The sequence below is a fragment of the Ursus arctos genome, unplaced genomic scaffold (genome assembly GCF_023065955.2).
Source record: "Ursus arctos isolate Adak ecotype North America unplaced genomic scaffold, UrsArc2.0 scaffold_14, whole genome shotgun sequence".
In the NCBI taxonomy this organism is placed as follows: Eukaryota; Metazoa; Chordata; class Mammalia; order Carnivora; family Ursidae; genus Ursus; species Ursus arctos.
In genome coordinates, this window is record NW_026622808.1 from 68,801,307 (window position 1) to 68,825,165 (window position 23,859).

General features: G+C 51.6%; 2 protein-coding genes across 3 annotated transcripts in view; one reads left to right on the forward strand and one right to left on the reverse strand.

Moving 5' to 3' along the window:
* The window catches only part of ACAD9 (acyl-CoA dehydrogenase family member 9), a 45,506-nt gene extending 26,190 nt beyond the window's left edge, over positions 1 to 19,316 (forward strand). Inside the window, exons 9-19 of one of the 2 annotated variants that reach the window (XM_026501458.4) lie at positions 3,827 to 3,902; positions 5,361 to 5,431; positions 5,702 to 5,821; positions 6,648 to 6,776; positions 8,773 to 8,852; positions 9,569 to 9,695; positions 9,890 to 9,967; positions 10,488 to 10,616; positions 11,233 to 11,305; positions 12,150 to 12,258; positions 18,389 to 19,316. In XM_026501458.4, the coding sequence (XP_026357243.1) occupies positions 3,827 to 3,902; positions 5,361 to 5,431; positions 5,702 to 5,821; positions 6,648 to 6,776; positions 8,773 to 8,852; positions 9,569 to 9,695; positions 9,890 to 9,967; positions 10,488 to 10,616; positions 11,233 to 11,305; positions 12,150 to 12,250 (984 nt within the window). In that variant the 3' untranslated portion in view covers positions 12,251 to 12,258; positions 18,389 to 19,316. Of the gene's footprint in view, positions 1 to 3,826; positions 3,903 to 5,360; positions 5,432 to 5,701; positions 5,822 to 6,647; positions 6,777 to 8,772; positions 8,853 to 9,568; positions 9,696 to 9,889; positions 9,968 to 10,487; positions 10,617 to 11,232; positions 11,306 to 12,149; positions 12,689 to 18,388 lie in introns of those variants that run through there. The other variant, XM_026501457.3, reaches the window with a different exon arrangement.
* Positions 10,627 to 19,256, reverse strand: LOC130543640 (uncharacterized protein FLJ43738-like). The gene is made up of 4 exons (XM_057311965.1): positions 15,420 to 19,256; positions 14,789 to 14,986; positions 14,562 to 14,706; positions 10,627 to 10,860 (listed from the first exon to the last, which is right to left on the reverse strand). Exons 1-4 carry the CDS (start codon positions 15,426 to 15,428, stop codon positions 10,826 to 10,828), a joined length of 387 nt encoding a protein of 128 aa, XP_057167948.1. The 5' UTR covers positions 15,429 to 19,256; the 3' UTR covers positions 10,627 to 10,825.
* Positions 19,317 to 23,859: the final 4,543 nt, after the last annotated feature.

Sequence of the window (23,859 nt, forward strand, 5' to 3'; positions counted from 1 at the left end):
CGAGAGCAGCGCCCGTGAGGGCCGCACGGTTCATGGTTAGCTCGTTGGCCCCCAGCCCTGTCCATCCCTGCTTGTAGAGCAGGCCAGCGCATGCCTGCCAGATGACTGCGTGTGGGTCTCCGACGGGAAGTCAGCAGAGTGCAGAAGGAGGCTCCCAGAAGGGGAGTGTGGTTCTGCGAGGCTTCACTTGCCTTGAGTAGGGGTAGGAGTCCTCTCTCCATCAAGTGAAGGAAAGCAGGCCAGCGGGCACTGACAGAGCCCAGGCTCTCGGAGCGCACAGCCCTGCGTCCTGAGGCCCTGCCCAGATTTGTTTCTTAGAGTCCGATTTATTATTTTTTTTAATTGACATAAAACTCACATCACATAAATTTAACAATTTTCAGATGTACGCGTGGGTGTTATTCACTACGTTGTACAACCATCACCATGGTCTAATTCTGGAACATTTTCATCATCCCAGAAAGAAATGCCGTATCTTCTCATTTCCCCTTTCCCAGTCTCTGGCAATCGCTACTTTACTTTCTGTTTCTCTGGATTTGCCTGTTTGAACATTTCATGTAAATGGAATCCATATGCGACCTCTTGTGTCTGGCTTCTTTCACTTAGCATAATGTTTTCAAGGTTTATCCATGTCGTAGCACTTGCCATTCCTTTCTGTAGCTGAATAATACTCCATCGTAGGGACACACCACATGGGTCCGTTCGTGAGCTCATGGACGTTTGGACTGTTCCCACATTGGGACTATTACCAGTAAAGCTGCTGTGAACATTCATATACAAGTCTTTGCGTGAACAGTACGTTTTCAGTGCTTTTGGGTATCCGTACCCAGAAGGAGCATTGCTGGGTCATATGGGGACTGTATGTTGTTTGGGGAGCTGCCAGACCGTTTTCCATAGCGGCTGCACCACGCTACATTGCCAGCAGCAGCGTACGGGGCCCAGTTTCTCCACATCCTCACCAGTACTCGTTATTGGGCATTTTTAAAATTCTAGCCATCTCACAGGATGTGACGTGGTATCTCATTGTGGTTTGGCTTACATTTTCCTAATGACTGATAAGGTTGAGCATCTTTTCATGTGCTTTTTGGCCATTTATACATCTTCTTTGGAGAAACGTATTTCAGATCCTTTGCCCATTTTTTTTTTAAGCTTTATTTATTTTTTTTAGTAATCTCTACACCCAACATGGGGTTGAACTCATGACCCCGACATTAAGAGTCGCACACTCCCACTGACTGAGCCACCCAGGCGCCCCCTCCTTTACCCATTTTTAAACTGCTGTTTGTCTTTATTCTTGCCCAGCCCTAATTTACCAGGTGACCTGGGCAAGTATCTTCGCTCTGGGGAGCCCCACCCACCTTGGCTTAAAGCAGGGATCATAGCAATACCTTTCTCCCTTCCTGGGTATTAATGAGAATCTGATAAATTCGCTCAGCCAGAGCTCCTGGCTGGAGGCTGCTTGGTGAATGTGGACCAAAGACTTGAGTGGTGAAAGGACTGAAAGAGAGCAGTGTGTGCACAGTGGCATGTTTATTATTTGTGTAACCCAGATGTTACATACAGATGAGGGAATATAGATGGGTAAAATGAAATCACCTGAAGCTCGATCCCAAGAGAGTTGCTATTCATCATTCAATTTGGGTGCTTATCTTTCTAGACCTTTTTAGTTAGTTAGTTAGTTAGTTAAAGTAGGCTCCACTCCAGCGTGGAGCCCAACATGGGACTTGAACTCACAACCCTGAGATCAAGACCTGAGCTGAGATCAAGAGTCAGACATTTAACTGAGTGCGCCACCTTTCTAGACCTTTTTAAAGAGCATACATCTCTTAAACGTTTGGTAATACTGTTTGTGTAATATAGCCTGTATTCTTTCACTTATCAAGAAATCATACTCTTCATGCTAGTAAATGTATATCGCTAGTATTTAACACTGCAGAGTATTTCTTTGTATGGTGACGGCACATTTGATGTTCCCAGGTTCCCGGGGTCAGACATCTAACACTGTTTTCTCCTCTTTCCTACTCAGAACCGTATCGCGTGGTGTATCTCCTTGCTTATATCTGTGCACCCTTACCTGATTATTTCCAGCGTTTAAGCACCCAGCAGTAGGTTTTCCAGGTCAGAGGGCACAAACATTTTTAATTGTCGGCCCCTGCTTCCAGGTCTCGTGTGTGGAGTTGGGCTGGCTCCTGTATGGGAATGCCCCTTGCCCTAGTCCTTTCCACGCTGCATGGAAACATTTTTCCCCATTGTGTTAGATGTAAAAAACAATTGTTTTAATATGCAAAAGAAAATCGATTTCCAAAACCCTTTCTTTGTTATTAGTAGGATTGCTTGCCCGTGGGCCTAAATGCTAAAAAGTGAGCGATTCTGGAGACCACAGAGTGGTCAGCGGCCAGGTGAAAACTGCCTGGCTGAAGTGGGGGAAAGGAAGTGCCGCCTCCTGTGGGCAGTCCGGGCTTGTATCCATAGGCAGACCTTCGAGGCGTGGAGGCCGTTAGTGAATGCTGGACAGGGGCTGCGGGAAGCGTGGATTGTGTCTCACTTCCGGCAAGTGCAGTGTAGAACGCTGTCGTAGAAATGGCAGAAGGTGACGTCTTCGGTAGAGAAGCTGGTAAAGCGTGCAGGTGCTGCGCAGGCAGAGGGGAGGCCCCACGGTCAAGAGGTGGGTTGATATTTGAGCTTAGGAACCCCTCTTGAAGAAGGGCGAAATCTGTTAGGTCTTTGATCCTCTGGGGAATGAGATCTAGTCTCAAATCCTTTTTTCTTTCAATTTTCTTTTCTTTTGTTTTTAAATGAGGGTAAGAAGAAATTCTGAAGGGGCCATGAAATGGATTTTTTTCATAAAACTGCGAGCTGGCTTTTGCAAGCCCATGTGGGCAAAGGGGATGGAGGTGGGAGAATTCACTCGCTCCTCCTACTCCTGGCAGGTCCCGAGACCAGTGCACACCCGCAGCCTGAGATGCAGGCAGTCTAAGGTCAGAGGCACGGCCCCAGGAGGAGGCAGGGCCAGATCAGGGTGTCACACTGTGGTGGGACATAACCGCGCCCGCTCCTGCATCCAGGACTTGGGGCTGGCCTTGTTCCCGCATTCCCCAGTCCCTTAGCACTCAGCAGGTGGAATCTGCACTGGCCGCTCCCAGTTGTTGGAGCAGTAGTTTCCAACCTCACAGCATCTGCTTTGACATTCTCCCGTTCAGGTTAACAAGTGATCATAAATTGAGAATCAGTTGCATGATTTATACATCCAAGTCACACATAAGCGTTCAGTACAAAGCAGTAATACGCTTGGCGTTGAGCTTCTAGGAAAACTGGTGGTCACAGACTCCCTTTCAGCCCCAGGCTGTCTTTGAGGCCTCCTAGTTGGTGGCGTGGTAGGGGCTTGGCGGGTCACCGCTGTCCTTCAGGAGGCTCGTGCTGGTGGGACGGTCTAGGAAGCTTGCAGGGTGTACCCAGTAGGTCTTAGTTTCTGCCCCTCCGCTGAGGACTAAGATTGGCCTGTTCTCCTAGAATAATGTCTGGTTCCTCTATCGGGGTGACTCCAGGGATGTTTGTGACTGAGTTACCTTGTTGGGACGTGTTGGGACCACACTGTCTCCCAGCCTGGTGGGGATTGGCAGGTCGATTAACTTGCCCAGGTGCTGGCACAGGATTCTCCAGAGACTTGCCTTTTGTTCTCAAGAAACCATCTGGTGAGAATAGATAAGCAGCGCCGTGCTCTGTCACCTGTGGTCCTCCAGGACCTTTGGGCTTTTCCCAGCACGGCAGGGGTGAGCGGGACGCTTGGGGAGTGCAGCGGCCGTGAGCTGCCCCTCTCTCCCTGCAGGTGGCCATGAGCACCCTGAACAGCGGGAGGTTCAGCATGGGCAGCATGGTGGCCGGGTTGCTCAAGAAACTGATCGGTAGGTAAGTCAGGGACCGGAGCCTCCGTGGCGCGGTCTCGCCCCTACAGCCCCCACTCCGCCCCGGAGGCGCTACCGTGTCCTCACAGCAGGCCGCTGATGAGCCGGCCTTCCGCCGGACAGACAGCCCAGCTGCAGTGTAAGATTCGGACTTTGGTTAGACCAAAAAATGTGGTCAGTCTGCCCCCAAGTGGTTCATGTTCCTTTTCGCACGCCTCTGTTTCGTCTACTCAGAGAGGATCAGGGGAGTGGGGGAGTGGACGGTCTGTCCGAGGTCAAGGGGTTGCTGCTCTGACCACGGAGAACAGCTGCTTCACAAACACCCAGATGGGAGCAAGACGTCAGTGTGATTCTCACAAGATCCCCGTTTCGTAGGAGCCTTGGGGAGGAGTGGAACTCTCATCACTCGGCCTCGGGATCTTCCTTTTGTTTTTTCTGTTAGCATACCTGAAACCTAGAGTACTCTGTCAGTGAACTTAGAACAGCCCTGTAGGGTTTTTGCTGGGCACGGATGTCATCACCATCTTAGCTTTGTGGAAGTGACTGCGGGGAAAGGCCCGGGGCCCTGGCTGTGGGGTGCTGGCCCAGTGCTTATGAAGTTGCTCCGAGTTCAGGGCCAGGCGGGGACAGGGAGGCTTTGTTTGCAGCTCTCACCTCCATCTCGCAGATGAGAGCCGGCGGCTCAGAGAGGGTAAGTGGTTTGCCCGAGGCTGCTCATCTGGGCTTAAAAGCTGATCCTGTCAGACTCCAGACTCAGGGCTCGGCTCACTTTGCTGGAGCGCCTTGGGCCTCTGCTTCCCCATCAGGAAAACTCCGTGCAAGAGCTTCGTAGGGACTCTCATGGTCAGCCTGCCCCCAAAGGATGTAGACTCTTGATGAGACTGACTGCAGGCCGGTGGGGGCAGGGGGGGGCTGGCGTTTGCCGCTGCCCGCTGGGAGGCCGCCGTGTTCTCTCGGGTGCCTTCAGAGCTGGGTAGCCCGTTCACAGCTTTACCCATGATGGCTGCCCTCCTGCTCTGGCGACGGACAGCTTGACAGGCGTGAGCCTGCTCCTGTCGGGTGCTTCCGGGGCCCTGGCTCTGCGCTGGATGCCGTACTTTACACCTGCGACTCTGGCAGCCTTGGCAGCAATGCTGTGAGGTCGGTGGTGTTCAGGGGTGGTAGTTGCTTGGCCCGGCCTACCGTCTGGTAAGAAAAAGCGCCAGATTCAGGCCTGTCCGACTCTAAACTCTGCTTCTGTTCCTGTCTGCTGCTGTAGGCACCCCTGAGTGTGAGCAGCCTTTCCTCTGACCACATACACTAGGAAGGGGCAGCGCTGTCTTGCAGGGCGTTTGGTCTCAGCAGACCTGTTTCTCCTAGTTCCTGCCTGAGGGTTTGCAGGGTAATGGTGATGGCCTTAGGAAATCATTTTACGATAGCCAGAAAATGGTTCTCTTTAATGACTCTGCTCTTCTTCAGAAATGACTGCTGCGTATGCCTGCATGAGGAAACAGTTCAACAAGAGCCTCAGTGAATTTGGACTGATTCAGGTACTGAAGGCTGCGGGTGCCGCATGTGTTGACTTCACGTGTGGGCATGACAACTGTGCTGCTGTGGTCTGTGCCGGGGACTCGCGCGCAGTGATTGGGAAGAAGACGAGATAAGGCTTCATTTAACGTGGCTCCCTGTCACGAGTGCTGGGGCTTGGTGCTCTTCGGCACTGAGGCTCTGAACTTCATTGCCCTCTCTGCTGGCTGGCACATCTGGGTCTCGGCAGATGCACATTGTCTTTTGATTGTGTTTTTTTCTGAACACCCCAGGAGAAGTTTGCCCTGATGGCCCAGAAGGCTTATGTAATGGAAAGCATGGCCTACCTCACTGCGGGGATGCTGGACCAACCGGGGTTTCCCGACTGCTCCATCGAGGCTGCCATGGTGAAGGTAAATCCCTGACCAGCCTGGGAGACCCAGAACAGCTCCTTAGCTGCGGCCTTTCAGACCCAGTGTTCCCTGCCGTCTTCCTCTTCTCGTTAGCTTATAGGTCAGTTTATCATTGGTCCAGTATTTATGATGTCCCCGCCACGTGCCAGGCATGGCCCTAGGCTGCAGCTGGGGAGGCCAGCATGGCACAGGAGAAACAGCAAAGAACAATGGCCAGTTGAGTGCCAAGAGACACAGGACAGTGTCTCCCCAGCACAGTCTGTGCCAGGTTGTCGCCAGTCTGTAGCAGGTAGAGAAAACATAGGCCATGTGTTACAATTTCCCATCAGTATTCAATAGCAGCCAAGCCTTCTTGGGAAGGACTTTATTGTGGGTGGACGGCCTCCACGTCTGTGTGTCCCCCGCAGCCAGGTATCAGGCCAAGCAGCTCACGTGCAGAGGAACGAGCTGTGGGTGAATGGGGCCAGGTGGGCAGGGTCAGGCCTCCTGGAGAGGGAATCTGAGGTGGCTTTTAAAAGGACAGGAGTTTCCTCCGTGTGGAAGATACGGAGTGGGCCCTTCCATCCCAAGGAAGCCTCAGACGTAGGAAGAGTCGCGGTGAGTGAGGAGCCACAACTGGCCGCTGAGGTCCAGAAAGAAAAGGGCCTGCCTGAGGCCACCCAGCGAGGCTGTGCCAGGGCTACCGCCTGGGTCAGTCTCATCCTAGAGCTAGGTTCTCCACGCCGAGCCTCCTCTGTCCCTGGCCACCCTGCCTGGCTGGGGCCCCCATGTGGAAGGCGTGCGGCACTGCTGCCCCCGTGCTAACCGTGTCTCGGCTCCGCGGCAGGTGTTCAGCTCGGAGGGCGCCTGGCAGTGCGTGAGCGAGGCCCTGCAGGTCCTCGGGGGCTCGGGCTACATGAGGGACTACCCGTACGAGCGCTTGCTGCGCGACAGCCGCATCCTGCTCATCTTCGAGGTCAGCACCCCACACCCCGTCGCCCACCCGAGGGCTCCTCCTCACGCCTCTGCGTAGCCCCATTCCCCGGGGGTGGAGGGGAGGCTCGGGGACCAAGCGAGGGCCCTTTCTGCGGAGCCTGCGCTTCTGTTGGCGGTGCTGGGACAAGCAGAGATCTCACGGGAGGCCCGGTTGTGCCTCCAGGGCTCACTCTGGGTCTGCTTTCCTCCTCGGGATAGTGAGGCATCTCAGCGGCGTCCTCTCCACAGGCTTCCCCAGCCCTGACTCCTCCCTCTCTATTTGCTGCCCCCCCTCCATGGGTTCGCAGGCCTAAAGAGGGAATTCAGTGAGTGGGGAGGCCCTGGGTGGGGTAAGAAAAGGGGGGGTTAGGGCCACACAGAAGCCTTTGGGGAGCTGCCCGAGCAGCCTGACGGACCAGAGTGGACTGTGGAATACCCGTGCAGTGAGGGCCTGAGCCACGCCTCCCCTACAGTGGGCTGGAGTCCCGGGAAGCAAGTGCACTTGCCCCTTGGGGGCAGAAACAACTGTGGCCTGGCCAAGGGGAGGGTGGTTTGGGCCAAGGACAGGGAGGTGGACCATGCCAGGCCCAGATAAGGCCTTATCTGCCTGCGCTGGGTAGAATAAGCAAGTCTGTGGGAGCAGTGGGTAGTCCTGGTAGGGGGGAGCTGGGGCAGGTGGTAGAGAAGGTGATGGGGTGGGGGCAGAGGGTAGATGAGAAGGGGAGACAAGTAGCCAGGCTACAGAGGACCTTGGCCGATAAGCAGAAGACTTTGGATCTTAACTGTGCAGGCAGTGGCAGCCGTCAGAGGTTTCTGAGCAACGAATGACTTGAATGTTTTCCCATTCTGGGAAATTCCCCGGGGCTGACATGGGGCGTGGGTTGCAGAGGTGAGACCAGAGGCCAGGTGCATGCAGCAGGAGAGAGAGGTTGACTTCAGAGGCTGTGGAGAGAGAGGGATGGAATCTTAGGATGGTCACGGGGGTGCAGAAGGCAGGCCCGTAGACAAGGCTTGGAGCCTGAGCAACGGTGTGGTTTCTGAAGGGCACCTTCAGCCTGCATGCACGTGGGGCCTGGCTCCTGGGCTCCCCACCCCAGAGGAAGGCCTCATGGCTGCTTTTGCTCCTGGCATGCCCCCCAACATCCCAGCCCTGTGGTCCTCTTCCTTAGATGACAGACAGGATGTGAAGTGACCAGCCTGAGGACACAAGGGGCGCTTTCCCAAGGTGCCCCAGGACTGCTGCTTCCAAGGCCCTGTCCCCTCGGCCCGGTTGAACTCGGTGCTGACCGGGTGGGGCAGAAGCTCTGTGGGGCACAGAGCCCTCAGTGTGAAGCAAATGCTCCCATCCGAGACTGTGCAGGATGGGGCACACCTTAGCCTGCAGGCCTCCAGGCTCTTCTTCTCTCCCGTGGGAGTCTCCTGTCTACCGCCCAGCCTGGCTTCAGGCCTCAGTGCCCAGTGCTGGCAGTGGGGCCCGCGGCACCACCGTGCACAGGGGCGGCCTGCCTCACGGAGCTAGTCCCAGGTGGTGAGCAGTGCGCGCAGGGACAGCAGCAGGGGAGAGGTGGCCCTCTGGGTACGGATACCTGGCACTGGAGAGAAGCCAGCTCTCATCCTCAGCGGCCAGCGGCTTTCCTGAGGAACCTGGTGGCACACGCCCAGCATCTGCTGTGCCCTGGGCACCAGCAGCCCTCCCTCCTGGGGAAGGTGGTTTCTCCCATTGGAAAGGACTCCTGTGTGGTTGGTGATAGGTGGTAGGTCCTGAGGGTGGCTGCGCTGTCTGGTCAGCCCCCTGCTCGTCCCTGTGGAGGCGGTCGCCAGCGTGTTGCCCTCCCCCTCAGGCCACAGCCCTGCTCCCAGTGTGAGGCTGCTTCCAAAGCGGCAGCTTCCGTGGCACTGGCAAGCGGGCAGCGGGGTGGCCCACCCAGTTACATGCACAGCACAAACGGGGCCGTCCCAGTGGGACCAACTTGACCTCCGTACTGATCTGGCCACAGGGAACCAACGAGATTCTCCGGATGTACATCGCCCTGACAGGCCTGCAGCACGCCGGCCGCATCCTGACTGCAAGGGTCAAGTAGGTGCCAGCCCCACTGTCTGCTCCTCAGGTCCCATCTGCCCATCACAGGTCCATCCTGGGGCGGCAAGAGGGGGTGCTGCCCTGTCCTGGGATGGGGGTCATGGAGCCATGCAGTGCTCAGCTCAGTCAGAGGCTGGCTGGAGGGAGGGAAGGGGACGGGAGCCTTAAAAGCCAGGCTCCAGAGCTTGGCCTTCACCTGCAGGTGGTAGCAGGGGCCGGCTGCCTCAGGAAGCCCTCACTGCCCTCCTCCCCGGCAGCTCCCGTCTCCCACGCTGCAGGGAGCTTTGTTTTCAGAACCTAGGGAATGAGAGGTATCCCTCCAACAGGCGCTGGGCTCCAGGGCTAACACCTTCTCTCTCTCTCTCTTGCTGTTCTTGACCCCCGTCGTGGGGCCGGAGCACTGAGAATCACTGCTGGAGCCAGTAGGGGTTGCTCAGACTCCCAACCTCAGAGCACCAGGGGGGCTGGCTGTGACTGCTGCTGGCGCAGAGCGCTGTGTGCGGCTCTGCCTCAGAGACAGCTGTTCGCTGACAGGCGGGGAGGTGTCCGGCACCCAGCGGGCCCAGGGTGGGGCAGGGCAGCGCCTGCTCCTGAGTTGGTCCCTTTAATGCCTTGGATGGCCGGAGGGAACAGGTGCCAAGGGGGGACCCTGTTGCTGGGCAGTGGGAACCAGCAATGGGGTCTGAGTTCATGGGGCCATGGGCTTTCTGCAGCGACCTTAAACGGGGCAACGTGTCCACTGTCGTTGAGACCATCGGCCAGAGGCTGCGAGACTCCCTGGGCCGAACCGTGGATCTGGGGTTGACAGGGAAGCTGGGAGTGGTGCACCCCAGTGTCGAAGTAAGTGGGGACAGGTGGCATACCCCCCCCTCACGTGGGTGCTCTCCTGATGGATATCCCCTTCCAGAGGGCTGTGACCAGGGTGTTGGGGAGCCTGTCCAGCCTGGTAGCAGAGCCTGGGCCCCAGAGTCCCCGCGGGTGGGATGGGCGCCATGGGGAGGTGGCGCTAAGCGGTCTTTCCCCTGGCGTGCTAGGACAGCGCCCGCAAGCTCGAGGAGAATGCGTATTACTTTGGCCGCACTGTAGAGACGTTGCTACTTCGCTTTGGGAAGGTACCTGGGCCCCTGCAGATCTGGGGATGGCGGGCCTTCTGACTTGGGGGTCAGGGAGATGGGGTGTTTGTCAAGTGTCTGCCTTTGGGACCAGGCCTAGAAAGAAATCTTGGTTACCGTGGAGGAGTGGGACGGGGCTGCCTGTCCCAGGGGCCACTCGGGTGGGTGCCTTCCTAGTAAAGAGAGGTTCCTGGGAGTCGGGATGGCAGCCCCACTTGGGCCCAAATCCAGGGCCCTGATGAGCGGAGCTGTCGCTGCTCAGGGTGACAGGAGGCACAGGAAGCAGCAGCCTGTGGTCTCAGCCAGGCTTCTGGGACCTGATCTCGGCTTGACCCATGCCCAAATCTAGACGGAAGGGAAAATGAGGCAGCCCGTGAGCCAGCCTCTCACAACCCAAAGGGAGAGGCGGTGTTAGCGCCCCTTTACTGAGGCATGAAGTGAGTCTTGGAGGTGGCTGAAGATGGGCCCGGGGAGGGAGGTCTTGGGTTGCGAGTGTCCACCCTGGGCTCTGTGTTCCCAGACCATCGTGGAGGAGCAGATGGTCCTGAAGCGGGTAGCCAACATCCTCATCAACCTGTACGGCATGACGGCCGTGCTGTCGAGGGCCAGCCGCTCGATCCGAATGGGGATCCGAAACCACGACCACGAGGTGAGCCCTCTGCCGGCTTTATCCTCTGCGTTTAATGGGGCCTGGGGGTGGGGGGAGGGGGTCAGTGGGTGGCATGGCCCAGTCGGGAAGCAAGGACCGGGCAAGTCAAGGGCCTCGGCTCAGGCATGGTCCCAGGAGGCCGGCGGGTTTGCTGAGTTGTGGCCGTGGTCAGCACTGGTGGTCAGCTCCGACGAGAAGGCCTGTGCCGCTCAGGACGCGGGGCTGCCCCCTTTTGTCTTTCTGCCTGAGGGAAGAGGGGTAGGTGAGTGATGGGGTCCCAGACCTTGTGCCCTTACCTCGTCTGATGGGCTGGATGCAGTCACTGAGCGCCCACTGCGTGCTAGGTCTTTACGTGCATTGCCCCGCAACAGCCTGTGGGCACTGGGATTACCATGGCCTTCCTGCCATAGAGGAAACTGAGGCTCAGAAGTGTTGAGTAATTTGCTCTTGGGGACAGAGCTAGTTGGGTCAGGGCTGGAATTAGAACCTAAGACACTGCCTCCTGAGCCAGGCCTTTTGACCTCAGCCAAGCTGCTGAGTTTGTCTGAGTTCCTTGAAACTCACACACCAGTGAGGGGGTACCCTAGGTCATCCTCTTCAACCTTGGTCTTGGCAGGTTCTGCTGGCCAACATCTTCTGTGCAGAAGCTTATTACCAGAATCTCTTCACTCTCTCCCAGCTGGACAAGTGTAAGTAGGGTGGCCTTGGGAGGGAGGGGTGGGCCTGAGTCCAGGTGACTGTTGAAGGCCAGGCTCCCAGGGCCTGCGGGCTGCTCACCAGCCTCTCCCTTGAGTGAGGGCTGGTAAGGTCAGGTTCACCTGTGGCGGGGCTGCCAGACAGGAGCACATACCTTCAGGGGAAGACTGTTAGAGCCCCCGCAGGTGTGGCCCAACAGCCTGGCCCGAGTCTGGCAGCTGCCCAGTGAAGGTTCTCAAAGGAAGGAGGCATTTTACCTGCCTCCAGCTAAAATAAGCCTGCCCTTCTAGCAGGTGTCCCAGGCTTTGGGCCCAGCTCATGGGGCTTTTTGTCTGGAACGCTCCTCCTCTACCGTAGCCACTTGGCCATGTCTGAGAACACCTGGCTCAGATTCTTCTTCTGAACTTCATAGTCGTTTTGGCCTCAGGGCTCCACATCATGTGTCCCCTGCTGTAGAGCCCAGCCCTGTTGCCAAGTGATGGAGGAGAAGCCATCATGGCACCTGCTGAGGAGAGGAGCACATAATTGTATGCAGCTCCTGGCTCCGGAGCTGTTCCCTGTGTCTGTTCCACGCTGTGGCAGGGAGACATAGGCTTGACTGGCGAGAGGGTTTTTCTCCCTGCTCTCACAAGATCCAGAGTTCTTCGGGATTAACAGGATGAGCCCTTTGTTTTTCCGGATGAAGCCCCATCACGTTCCCCTGGGGGTTTGGAAAAGGAGAGTCACCTTTAGGCTCCTTCACAGTAGGTGGGCTCAGTTTGTTTTCAACAAACACGGCAGCAGCAGCAGCCCCAGCAATATTGCTGTGCTCACAGACCGATTCTTTTTTCCTCCCAGATTCTCCAGAAAATCTAGATGAGCAGATTAAGAAAGTGTCCCAGCAGGTCTTAGAGAAGCAAGCCTACATCTGTGCCCACCCTCTGGAAAGGACGGACTGAAGCAAAGGGTCAGTGTTCCCTGCTGCCCCCAGGCCGTGGCCCAGGACAACTTTCTGCGGAAGGTGGAGCACCTGGGGTTTTCCTGGTGGAACCGTTTCTTCCCAGTACGCGCCCGAGGGGCTTCCTCCTGGCCGGAGGGGCACTGCTGCTTGACCTGGCCCTGGGTGCTGAAGACACACACACGATGCATTGGTGACACCTGGGCTTGGAGGGGCTTCCGCTAGTTTAGGAGACGTCACAGTGGCAACGGGCTGGTGTCGCTGCCTCTGGCGGGAGGTTGGCAGGGACCTGTTGAGGCACGGATAGCCACTTCTGCCAGACGGCACGAGCTGCTTGCAGACTGTGCGTTCTCCGGGAACCAGTCTACAAACCGTGTACGTGGAACAGATGCACTTCATAACAAAGATATAAAATGCACAGCTTGTGTTTACCCTTCTAGCCTTTGTGCTGTACTGATCCTGTTTTTCCTCAGAACCCCGAGAGCCAGCTTTTGGTAATGGGTGAAAACCGCTTGGCCTGCTACATGACAGCATAGCTTTTTCCTGCCTGGCGCCTTGCTCTGTGCAGTCTGTACACAACTTGGCCTCCACTCCTGAAAAAGGGGTACAACACAGAATCTTGAGGGGACACTAATAGTCCTTAGCATTTTCTAGGCTGCTTTCTGCTCTTGCCTGCCAGATACCCTGAGTCCCAGCTTGCTCACGCTGGCAAGCTTGGAGCCTTCACCTGGTCCTGGGCAGTTTGGGCCTCCAGAAAACCCACTACAGATGTTGTCTTAAGGTTGGAGAAGTCCAGGCTCCTTCCTTTCCCTTCAAGTTCAAGTCAATCTGCTGTGCGGACGCCTGGGCTGGCCTGAGCACTCTGCCAGGGACTGGGTCACTAATCTTCAAAAGGTACAAGTTGACAAATCCTGTGACACTGGAGGTAACTTTTAGTGAAAGCTGAAGCTCTTTAAGTGTTGTGTTGGTGAGGAAGCATCGCGCACCAAATGGAGAGTACAAAGCTGGTACAGTGCCAGGGACCGGAGGCTGTGCCTGGAGCGCCTTTGCCAGGGAAGCTTGGGAAGCAGCCGTCCAGACCCCATGCCCTGCAGGCAGCCCTTTGGGAAAAGGGGCTTCATTGTAGGCCCTGTGGCATGGGGGCCCTGGTTCACATCTCCCTTTCCCACCTCCTATTTCCGCCTTTTCTTTAAACATGGTGGGAGGAGAGGCCCCCGGCCGTGCTGTCAGCAGACACGGGCTGCCAGACACACCCAGGGAGAGCGGGCTGGGAAGGCCTGCAGCGGAGCCCAGCGGCAGCACTCGGGCCAGGAGGCAATCAGGCATTGCTGGGCCAGGCCACGCCAACAGGTCACAGGAGACCTTCACGCAGCCCCAGAGCCTGGAGCCTGTGCTGAAGAGAGGCAGGAAGGGCCAGACAGAGCAGGGGGAGCCAAATCTCAGCAGCGTGTCGGCACTTCCTCCTGTTTCATGGAGCTGGTACCAGCTGCCCTTTGGTTGGGGGAGGAAGGAAATCCATTTTATCTGCTCTAGCTTTTTAGAAAGGTTTGTCCAGCAAACCTGTCACTAGATAAACTCACTCTTTCTCCCAGTTTCTGGCAACTGGCAAATTTGGGTTCTCTGTCAACCTGTAAGTGATCTGGAGGCCCATCTTCGTAAACAGGATGAGAGGGACCCGTGCTTCTAGACTCCCTCTCTCCCCCACACAGAGGGAGATGGCAACATCATGGAGCAGGAAGGAAGTCAGAAGGTCCCAGAGGTGCCCAGAGCCTCTGGCCCCCAGCTGCTGACCAGGCATCTAGACATGGGTAATGCGTGTTGGGGCTCAGAAAGCCCTTAGACCCATCTCCCAACTTAACATTGTATAAGAAACCAGGCCCAGAGGAGTGCCCGGGCGGCTCAGTCGGGTAAGCAGCCGGCTCTTGATTTTGGCTCAGGTCATGATCTCAGGGTCCTGGGTTCGAGCCCCATGTCAGCCTCCGCACTCAGCAAGGAGTTGGCATGAGGATTCTCTCTCCCTCTGCCCCACCCCCACTGGCACGCGCACACGCGCGCTCTCCAATCATCTGGTATGGTGCCAGAGAACAGGAGCAGTGAAGGGCTTGCCCAGCATCACACAGCAAGTTAGTGTTACAGCTGGCGCTGGAATCCGGGGCTCCTGAGCTCCAGCCGGGCCCGTCAGTGCCAGAACCGTTCCGACTGAGCTCCCAGCTGAGAGTTAGGAGAGCTGCAACAGCCCAGAGGTGCAGAGCAGCGGAGGTGGTGACTGCCCGCAGCCTCCGGAGGCTCCGCCGTGCCCATGTGGCCGTTACCTGTTGCAGGCTTTGGCGCTGGGGACGGGGGCAGCTCAAAGAAAAGCGGTGGCTTCTTATACAGGTCAAAGTCCTGGTGGCGCCGGTCCCAGCTCCACCTGTCTCGGTCCAGCACGTTGGCGAACTGTGCATTTTCCCTCCACTCCTACATGGAGAACACCACAGTAAGGAGGGAGGTCCCTGCGGACGCCCCCCCTCCCCCGGAGGCCCCACTCCACCCTGTGGACCTCGGTGCCTAGGGGCGGCAGCCTGAGGTGACTGTCGCTTTCAGGGCTTTTTTGAAGACCCGTCAGTTGGAATCCGTCGGCCGTGAGCCAGGCCTGGCGGGATTTCTTCAGGGCTTTCTTCTCCTCTTCCTCGGAGTCCTGAGGCTCCACCATGGCCGAGAGGTACTTCTGGCAGTACGTGAATCTCTTCCTCGGCTCCTGGAAACGAGGGGCAGACATGAGGATGGAAGGGTTCTCTTTGACAGAGCAGCCCTTCTCTAAAGCTAACGTGTTGGAAGCCTAAGCCTAAGCCAAGGCTTTCCCTTTGGGGTGACAGCAACGAAATGCTTTCTGGAGGTGAGGACCCTGCCGTTGTTCGCAGCCAGGTGCCTACGGGCCCGTGTTGAGGATCTGTTGGCTCGCCCTTGCATGTGGAGGGTTTCCATAGAGCGTGAGAACAGAACACCTCTCCCCCAGCACTGGCCGCTTGTCCTTCCTCGCGCTGGTTGGCTGTGCTGTGCACACCGGAGATCCCCGGCTGACCTCCCGGCAGCACGGTCAGGAGGAGGGAGCTCACCGGATGAGCCAGTTACTGTTCCATCTGGAGTATAAGCCCTGCCTGCCGGCCTCCCTCTCTGGGCCGCTCACTCACCTTGGCCATCTCTCGGTACAGCTCCTTCTTAGCCAGCTCTGTGGAATTCAGGGTCTGGGTGCTATAGTTATAAACAGCATCTTTGGCAGGGGCCGAGATTCTGATCACCTTCACCACAGACTTTGAAGGCTTCTTGCTAAGCTGGTAGGCTCCAGTAATATTTTTCTGAAGAAAGAGACCCGGGTCATGACACGCAGGCCCCTCGACCCCAGCTGCCAGCTTGCGGTGAGCAGGGTGATGTGTGGGACGTGGCCACAGTGCACCTGTCACGTCTCGGATTCTGGAGCTGCCGTTCTGTCACAGAACCCTACCCAAGGGCCGTCTGCTCCAACCCCTCACTGTCCCTGGTGGGAGTCAGGAGCAGAGAGGAGATTTGCCTAAGGCCAAAGTAACTGGAATACACGACACCCAGCCACAGGTAGAATTTGGGGCTCCGATGGTCAGAAGTGGGAGAAGCTTAAAGCTTTCATGGCGGAACGGGATATGATGGTATCAAGCAGCCAGGGCTGCCATCCCTGCCCGTGGTCACCTTTTTGTGCTGACTACATGGGGAGTGTCGCCATCTCTCCAGAGCCCCCAAGATGCTCTGTCAGCTTCCTCTGTGAATGAAAGCTGCAGTGAGGGGAGAGGATAGGGGTGGCAGGGAAAGGTGGCTGGGAGCCCGAAAAGGAAGAGCTGCTCTCTAGGTACCGTGCCGCGTAGCTTGCTCGCCGCTTGCTTATTAACCTTCAGCAAAATCACCATCTTTTGCTTTGGAAAAACATTTTTTTTTTTAAGCTGAAGATGGTGACCTTGACTCCTTAACCACTTCTTTAGGCCAAGCCCCAGTGTCTTAACTCCGAATCTTTGAGGAGTTTCTGTAAAAGAATGCAAAATAATCAAGGGAGAGATTCAGTACGTCTGTGATTGACACAGGAGTGAAAAGTGAAGGCAGCAGGACCCCTGCAGCTTGGAGCAGCAGGGACTGGAGGCAAAGGCAGGCCACGGGTCATCGGATGAGGGACAACACTCCTGCCTTCGAGCACCTCCAAGATGACTCTGCCAGAGGGGCCATCTCAGCTGGGGCCCCGTGATGGCATACACACAGCTTCGGTCAGAGCATTGGGTATTTTGTCCAGTTTTTCTGGTGGTTCCTAGTGGGAGGGTTGGTGTGAATGAGTCCGTCTCCCTTCATAAAAGTGCAAGTCCCCTGCTCCTTCCAAATCTTAGGTTCTGACCTAGGGAGACAGGTTTCTTCTTTCATGATACTTCTTCCTTAGAGTTTAAAATGGAAGTTCTGACCCACCCACCTGGCAAGGTGAGAACAGTGGTCAACAGCTGTTCTGGACACCTGGGCTTCCCTGCCCCTGGGGCTGAAGGCTGCAGGGAACTTGGGGCGCGCAGCCAAAATAACTAGGTGGCCGAGAAGTAGAACCAGCAGAAAAGACCACAGACACCAGCTGAACTGAAGCCAAGCCACGGGAAGAGATGGCGAGAAATTTAAAGCAAAGGTCATAATCATCCTTAAAAGCAGATTGAAGAAATGCGAATATTGGAAGTAAAACATTTAGAATTGAAATAAGGGGCACAGGCAAGACACCTGCAGAGGTGGGGCAGCTGCAGGACGAATGAGTGAGCCGGGACCAGCTTGAGATAGAATCAGAAAGCCTGAGTTTAGAGACTGGGAACCGAAGGGGAAACATGCAAATACCAGAAGTCCCAAAAGACAGGGGAAAGCAGGAATGGGAAATTTTAAGAAAGAAGGAACCTCAGAATAGATAAGGAAAATTCCAAGCCTGGTGCGCTGTCAGTCACATGTAAGACCACAAAGGCAAAGACAAATTCTGAAAACTGCTGGAGAAAGAGCAGGCCACTGCGAGGGCCAAGCACCGGGCTGGCGGCCAGGTCCCCAGCAGCAGTTCTGTGCACGGGGTGCAGAACTCGTACCCCCAGGCAGAACGGCCGTTCCGTCGATGGCAGTGTGTCAGGTGTGCAAGGCTTGGGAAGTTTACACAGAGACTTGCCTTTGAAAATACACTCAGAAAAAATCCAGAAGAGAGGAGGAAAACCCAGGAGTATTTGGACAAAGGTGGCAAGTGATGGCGTCCAGTATCCTAGTAGTTTTCTTGTCTACAAAAGACCAAGGAAAGTATAATAACCTAGAACTGAAATTCTGGAGACTGAACATATCAAAGGGATGGTAGGGTGTGAGTAGGGGAAGATAAAAAGGGGTACAAGGGTGCTATTTGTCTTACAAAGGAAATTTAATATAAAAAGTCTCAGAATTCAGTAGGAATATATAAAAACGAATGTGGTCTTCAGGACAACCGCCTTAGAAGCAAAGAACGTAAACTTTTAAATCAGGAAGAAACCTGGTCTGTCATAAGAATAGGAGGAATTTAAAAGAAAACGAGGAGGTCCCTCAAAAGCCTAACCTAACAATATTCTCAGTAAACAGTTGTTTGCCAATTAATTAATCTCAGATTTTCTTTTTAAAGCTAACAATATGCTGTCTACAAAACTGCTTTAGGGGCGCCTGGCAGGCTCAGTCGGTAGAACAGGCGACCCTTGATCTCAGGGTCGTGAGTTCAAGCCACGCATCGGGTGTAGAGGTTACTTACAAAATAAATCTTTTAAAAACTGCTGTAGGCAGAAAGATAACAGGGTTGGAATTAAAGAGAGGAAGAACACAAACTAGGCAAAAAGGAATCACAAAGCCAAGACAAAATTAATATCAGACCGCATAATTCAAGATAAAAATCTATCAAGAGGCCCAAGTAGACATTGTATATTGAGGGAAAGAGGAAGAAGGTAAAAGTATCATGAACATCTGTGCACCCAACACTGTGGTCTCAACACATTAACTGCCAGCACTGCAGACAGACTGCGGCTGCTTGACATCACTGGAGAGCAAGCAACGCACTCAGGGTTGGAGGGGCCAAGAACCTGGAGAGAAGAAGTACATTGAATCCTTTTTTCCTCCCTTACAGGTGTGCCCCAAGGTATTTGCTGATTCCTAAATTGCACATGAATGAGGGGAATGAAGCGGAGAAGAACCCAAGCAGAAAAGGCAGCTCAGCAGTTCCGACCTCAAGCAGATATTTTAGAAAATGTCGCCACGCCAGGGAAACAAACACTGGATTTCAGCGTGTGCCGAGGAGGAAGGCACGCGGTTGCACCCTACGCTTGCGGTTCAGAATTCAGAAAATCTATGCTTCAGAAATATGGGCAAAGAAGGGATAAACCTGTTGAAGAGAACTTGTCCTTTATTTGCCTGCTAGAAGAAACTAAATCCTCTCTGGAGGAAGGTATCGTCAAGAGCCTCTACGATTTTTCCCACGCAGTGTTCACCATTTAATGGAAACACCTGAGGCAAACTACTGATTCAGTACAATCTCTATCCGAATGCCAACGGCATTTTCCCAGAAATAGAACAATTCTGAAATTTTTATGGAACCACAAAAAGACCCTGAATAGCCAAAGCAATCTTGAGAAAGAACAAAACTGGAGGCATCATTTCATGATTCAGCTAAATTACAAAGCTATAATAATCAAAACAGTGCAGTATTGCCATAAAAACAGACACCGAGGTCTATGGAAGAGAATAGAGAGCCCAGAAATAAACCCATATATATACAATTTATAACAAAGGAGCCAATGATATACAGTGGAGAAAGGACAGTCTTTTCAATAAATGGTGCTGGGAAAATAGGATAGTCACATACCAGAAAGATGAAATTGGGCCATTATCTTATGCCATACACAAAAATCAACTCAAAATGTATTAAAGACTTGAACCTGAGACCTGAAACCAAAGGTTCCTAGAAGAAAACGACAGGTAGTTAGCTCCTTAGCTCCTTGACATCAGTCTTAGCAGTGATTTTTTTTTTTGGATTTGACAACAAAAGCAAAAATAAAGAAGTGGTACTACATCGAACTAAAAAAGTTCTGCGCAGCAAAGGAAACCATTAAAAAATGAAAAGGCAACTCACTGAATGGGAGAAGGCATTTACGGGTGATAGAACTGATAAGGGGTTAATATCCAAAACAAAGAACCCCTATAAATAACAAAAACCAAAAAACAAAACACGCCTGATTTAAAAATGGGCAGAGGGGGGCTCCTGGGTGGCACAGCGGTTAAGCGTCTGCCTTCGGCTCAGGGCGTGATCCTGGCGTTCTGGGATCGAGCCCCACATCAGGCTCCTCCGCTGGGAGCCTGCTTCTTCCTCTCCCACTCCCCCTGCTTGTGTTCCCTCTCTCGCTGGCTGTCTCTATCTCTGTTGAATAAATAAATAAAATCTTTAAAAAAAAAATAAATAAAAATGGGCAGAGGATCGAATAGACATTTTTCCAGAGAAGATATACAAATGGCCAACCGGTCAGTGAAAAAGCGCTCAACCTCACTAATCATCAGGGAAATGGAAATCAGAACCGCAGAGATTCCGCTTGGAATGACTGTTACTGAAAAGACAAGTAACAGGTGTTGACAAGCGTGTGGAGAAAATGGAACCCATGTGCACTCTTGGTAGGGATGTAAATTGGTGCAGCCACTATGGAAATAGTATGAAGCATCCTCAAAAAATTAAAAATAGAAGCACCATGTGATTCAGCAATTCCACTTCCGGGTATTTATCTGAAGGAAACAAAAACACGAACTCAAAAAGATACATGTACCTGCCATGCTCACTGCAGCGTTATTTCCAACAGCCAGGATACGGAAGAAACCTAAGGGCTTATTGATGGGTGAAGGGACAAAGATGGTGTGTGTGTGTACGTGTGTGTGTGTACATGTGTGTGTGTGTACGTGTGTGTACGTGTGTGTACGTGTGTGTGTACGCGCATGTGTCTACACAATGCAGGGTTACTCGGCCATAAAACAGAAGGAAATCTTGCCGTCTGTGACAATACAGATGGGCCTTGAGGGCATTATGCTAAATGAAATAAAACAGAAACACAAACACTGAGTGACCGCACTTGTGGAATCTAAGAAATACAAACTCATAGACGTACAACAGATTGGTGGTTGCTAGAGGTGGGGGGTGGCTGAAATGGATAAATGTGGTCAGAAGGTACAAGCTCCCAGTTATATAATAAGTCACAGGGATGTCACGTATAGCATGGTAACTATACTTAATAGTGCTGTATTCTATATGAGAAAGTAGATCTCAAGATAGGAGTTAATTAGGAAGAAGCATGGTACTTTCTGGGTTGATAGAATCATCTACAGCCTGATCTGTGTAAGAGTTTCACAGGTGTGTACATGGTAAAAATGAATGAGCCTGTATACCTAAGATATAAGTATTTTACTGTATTTAATGTATACATCTAGAAAGTACTACCAGAGACAAAAAGACCTATCTCATTTATAAAAGAAATCAACAGGATAAAGCAGTCCGAAATGTGTATATATTTAAAACATAAGCTTGAAAGATAATAAAGCAAAAACAGGAGAGGATAAAGAAATCCGCAATCACATTTGGAGATTTTAACAGACTTCCCCAGTAACTGAGAGAAGAGACGGGATGTAAAGATAAGGATATAGATTTGGGGGGCGGGGACAAAACCAAAGTTGATGTATTTGGAGCTCAACAACTACTGGATACATTTTTTTTTCAAGTACTCTGGAACATTTTCCAGAACTAACCTATTTTGGACTGTAAATCAAATATCAACAAAGGATGGACACTATACAGAATATATTCTCTGATAATGCAGTCAAGGTAGACCTGAATAACAGAGGTAACAAAAATCCTAAAATATTTGGAAATTACACAATATACTATTAACTAACCCATGGATCAAAGAATAAAAATGGAAAATAGAAAATATTTTTAAATGACTCATCATGAAAATATGACTTATAAAAACGTGGGGGGTGCACTTCATAAGTTTTTAGCCAAAATGAATACATTATAATAAAATGGTTCATGTCTGAAAATTATCTGAATATCCATCTGAAGAAATTAGAAAAAGCAGAGCAAATTCAAGCTAACAAAAGTAGGAATAAGAGTAGAAATCAATGAAGTAGAAAATAAGCGTACAATATGGAAATAAAAAAAGCAACAGATTCTGATTCTTTGAAGCAAATAATGCATTTGTAAGTGCAATTTCAATAAAGATCTCAAATACCCGTAAACAAACTCATGTATAAATAGCAACTTGATCTGACCAAGTTGGCAGTATATATCATTGGGGAAGGGAGGCTTTTAAGCAAAGTGCTGGTACCGCTGATCATGTGAAGAAATGAAATTAGATTCCTACCTTCATACAAAAAATAAATTCCAGGGATGCCTAGGTGGCTCAGTCTGCTTTCGGCTAAAGTCATGATCTCAGGGTCCTGGGATCGAGCCCCACGTCAGGATCCCTGCTCACTGGAGAGCCTGCTTCTCCCTCCGTCCGTCCTACCCCCCCCCCGACCCCCCACTCATCCTCTCTCTCTTGCTTGCTCTCACTCTGTCTCAAAATAAATAAATCTTTAAAGAAAAAAACACAATAGTTGTATGACTTTGGAGTAGGAAAAGATTTTAAATATGGCAAAAAATTAAAGTCATAAAAGAAATAGAAATTTTACAAATAACTTTTGTCCATTAAAAGACACCAGTAAGAGAGTGAAAAGAAGTGAAGCACCAAAAGAGGTTGGCAATGTTTATAGAATGCCATCGTTAGCACTGAGAACATTAAAATAAAACCACCTAAAGCTCAAAGGAACACATTCATAAAAGAAGAAATTACCAAATTTATGAAAATACGTTCAACTGCACTAGTAAACAATGAAATTCAAATTAAAAGCTTCATAGTTACTACTATGCATCAGAGACTAACAATAATTTAAGTCTGACTGTAAGAGACGTATGAAGATAGGAGAACAAAGTCATGTATCGTCGGCAGGTACATGATTGGTATAAACATTTTGGAAAATAAGTATTACCCAGGCAAGGGGAAGTACAACTTAGCAATTCCTTTTTTTTTTTTTTTTTTTTTTATTTATTCGACAGAGATAGAGACAGCCAGCGAGAGAGGGAACACAAGCAGGGGGAGTGGGAGAGGGAGAAGCAGGCTCATAGCGGAGGAGCCTGATGTGGGGCTCGATCCCACAACGCCGGGATCACGCCCTGAGCCGAAGGCAGACGCTTAACCGCTGTGCCACCCAGGCGCCCCAATTTAGCAATTCTAATCCTAAATATACATCTCAAAAAAATCTTGCTTATCTATGTTAAAAATGCGTTTGCAATTACATTGTTTAAATACCAAAGCGTAAGAATACAAATGCCCATTAATAAACTGTGGTATATTCCTACACTTAAAAGACACAAACACGGTTGAATCCGATTAATAGCAAAAATTAAAATTGCATAAGATTATATACAGTATCATTCCATTTTATAGCATTCAAAGATATGCAAATCTAAAAAATGTTGATGAATATATATGCATGCAATGTCAACTAGACATTGCATGCAAAGGCATGCAATAAAAAAATAAAATTAGGAGCACACAAAAACACATACACATAGGCAGCAGGCCTTAATGGTAACTTCTGGGTAAGAGCAAAGAAATGGGAAACCGCACACAGAAAACTATGAAAGTATTGATAATGTTTGATTTCTTGAGCTGGATAATAAAGCTGGGTTTATTGGCTTTATTGCTTTTAACCGTACATACATAAAAGCTCGTATATGTATATTTAATAAAAGTTAACTTATTCATGAAAATAGAACAGGAATTCATGAGAATTTCTGTAAAGTAAAAACAGGACTGAGGCAATTTAAAATTACAAATTAACAAAGATGCCACAGGAAGATCAAATTAGAGAAGTGGAAGGTAGAGCAGAACTCAATGTAAGATACCAACAAGTACAAGTTAAGAGGGAAAATAAAAAGATATAAAATATATAAATATATAAAATATATAAAAATATATAAAAAAATAGAGGAGAGCTCTTTAAGTTTCGGTGAAAAACAAGCTCCCCCCTGGACACCTAGAGTGAACACTAAGGATTAAGAGCAAGTTTTAAAAGACTCCAGAGGAAGTGACAGTTTAGTTAAAAAGGAAAGAGGATCGGGGCACCTGGGTGGCACAGCGGTTAAGCGTCTGCCTTCGGCTCAGGGCGTGATCCTGGTGTTCTGGGATTGAGCCCCACATCAGGCTCCTCCGCTATGAGCCTGCTTCTTCCTCTCCCACTCCCCCTGCTTGTGTTCCCTCTCTCGCTGGCTGTCTCTATCTCTGTCAAATGAATAAATAAAATCTTAAAAAAAAATAAAAAAAGGAAAGAGGATCATCAGATGGGCACCAGTCTTACCCATAATTCTTGATTTTAGAAAGCGATGGATTTGGTGGGGGCTGTGGGGAGAGTTGTGTGCAGGGATTTGAAAGTATAATCTTAAAAACAGGTCAGCTGCTATTTATTCAAGAACAAAGACAGAATGATAACCACGGACCTACAAGCACCCTGAAAGTTTAT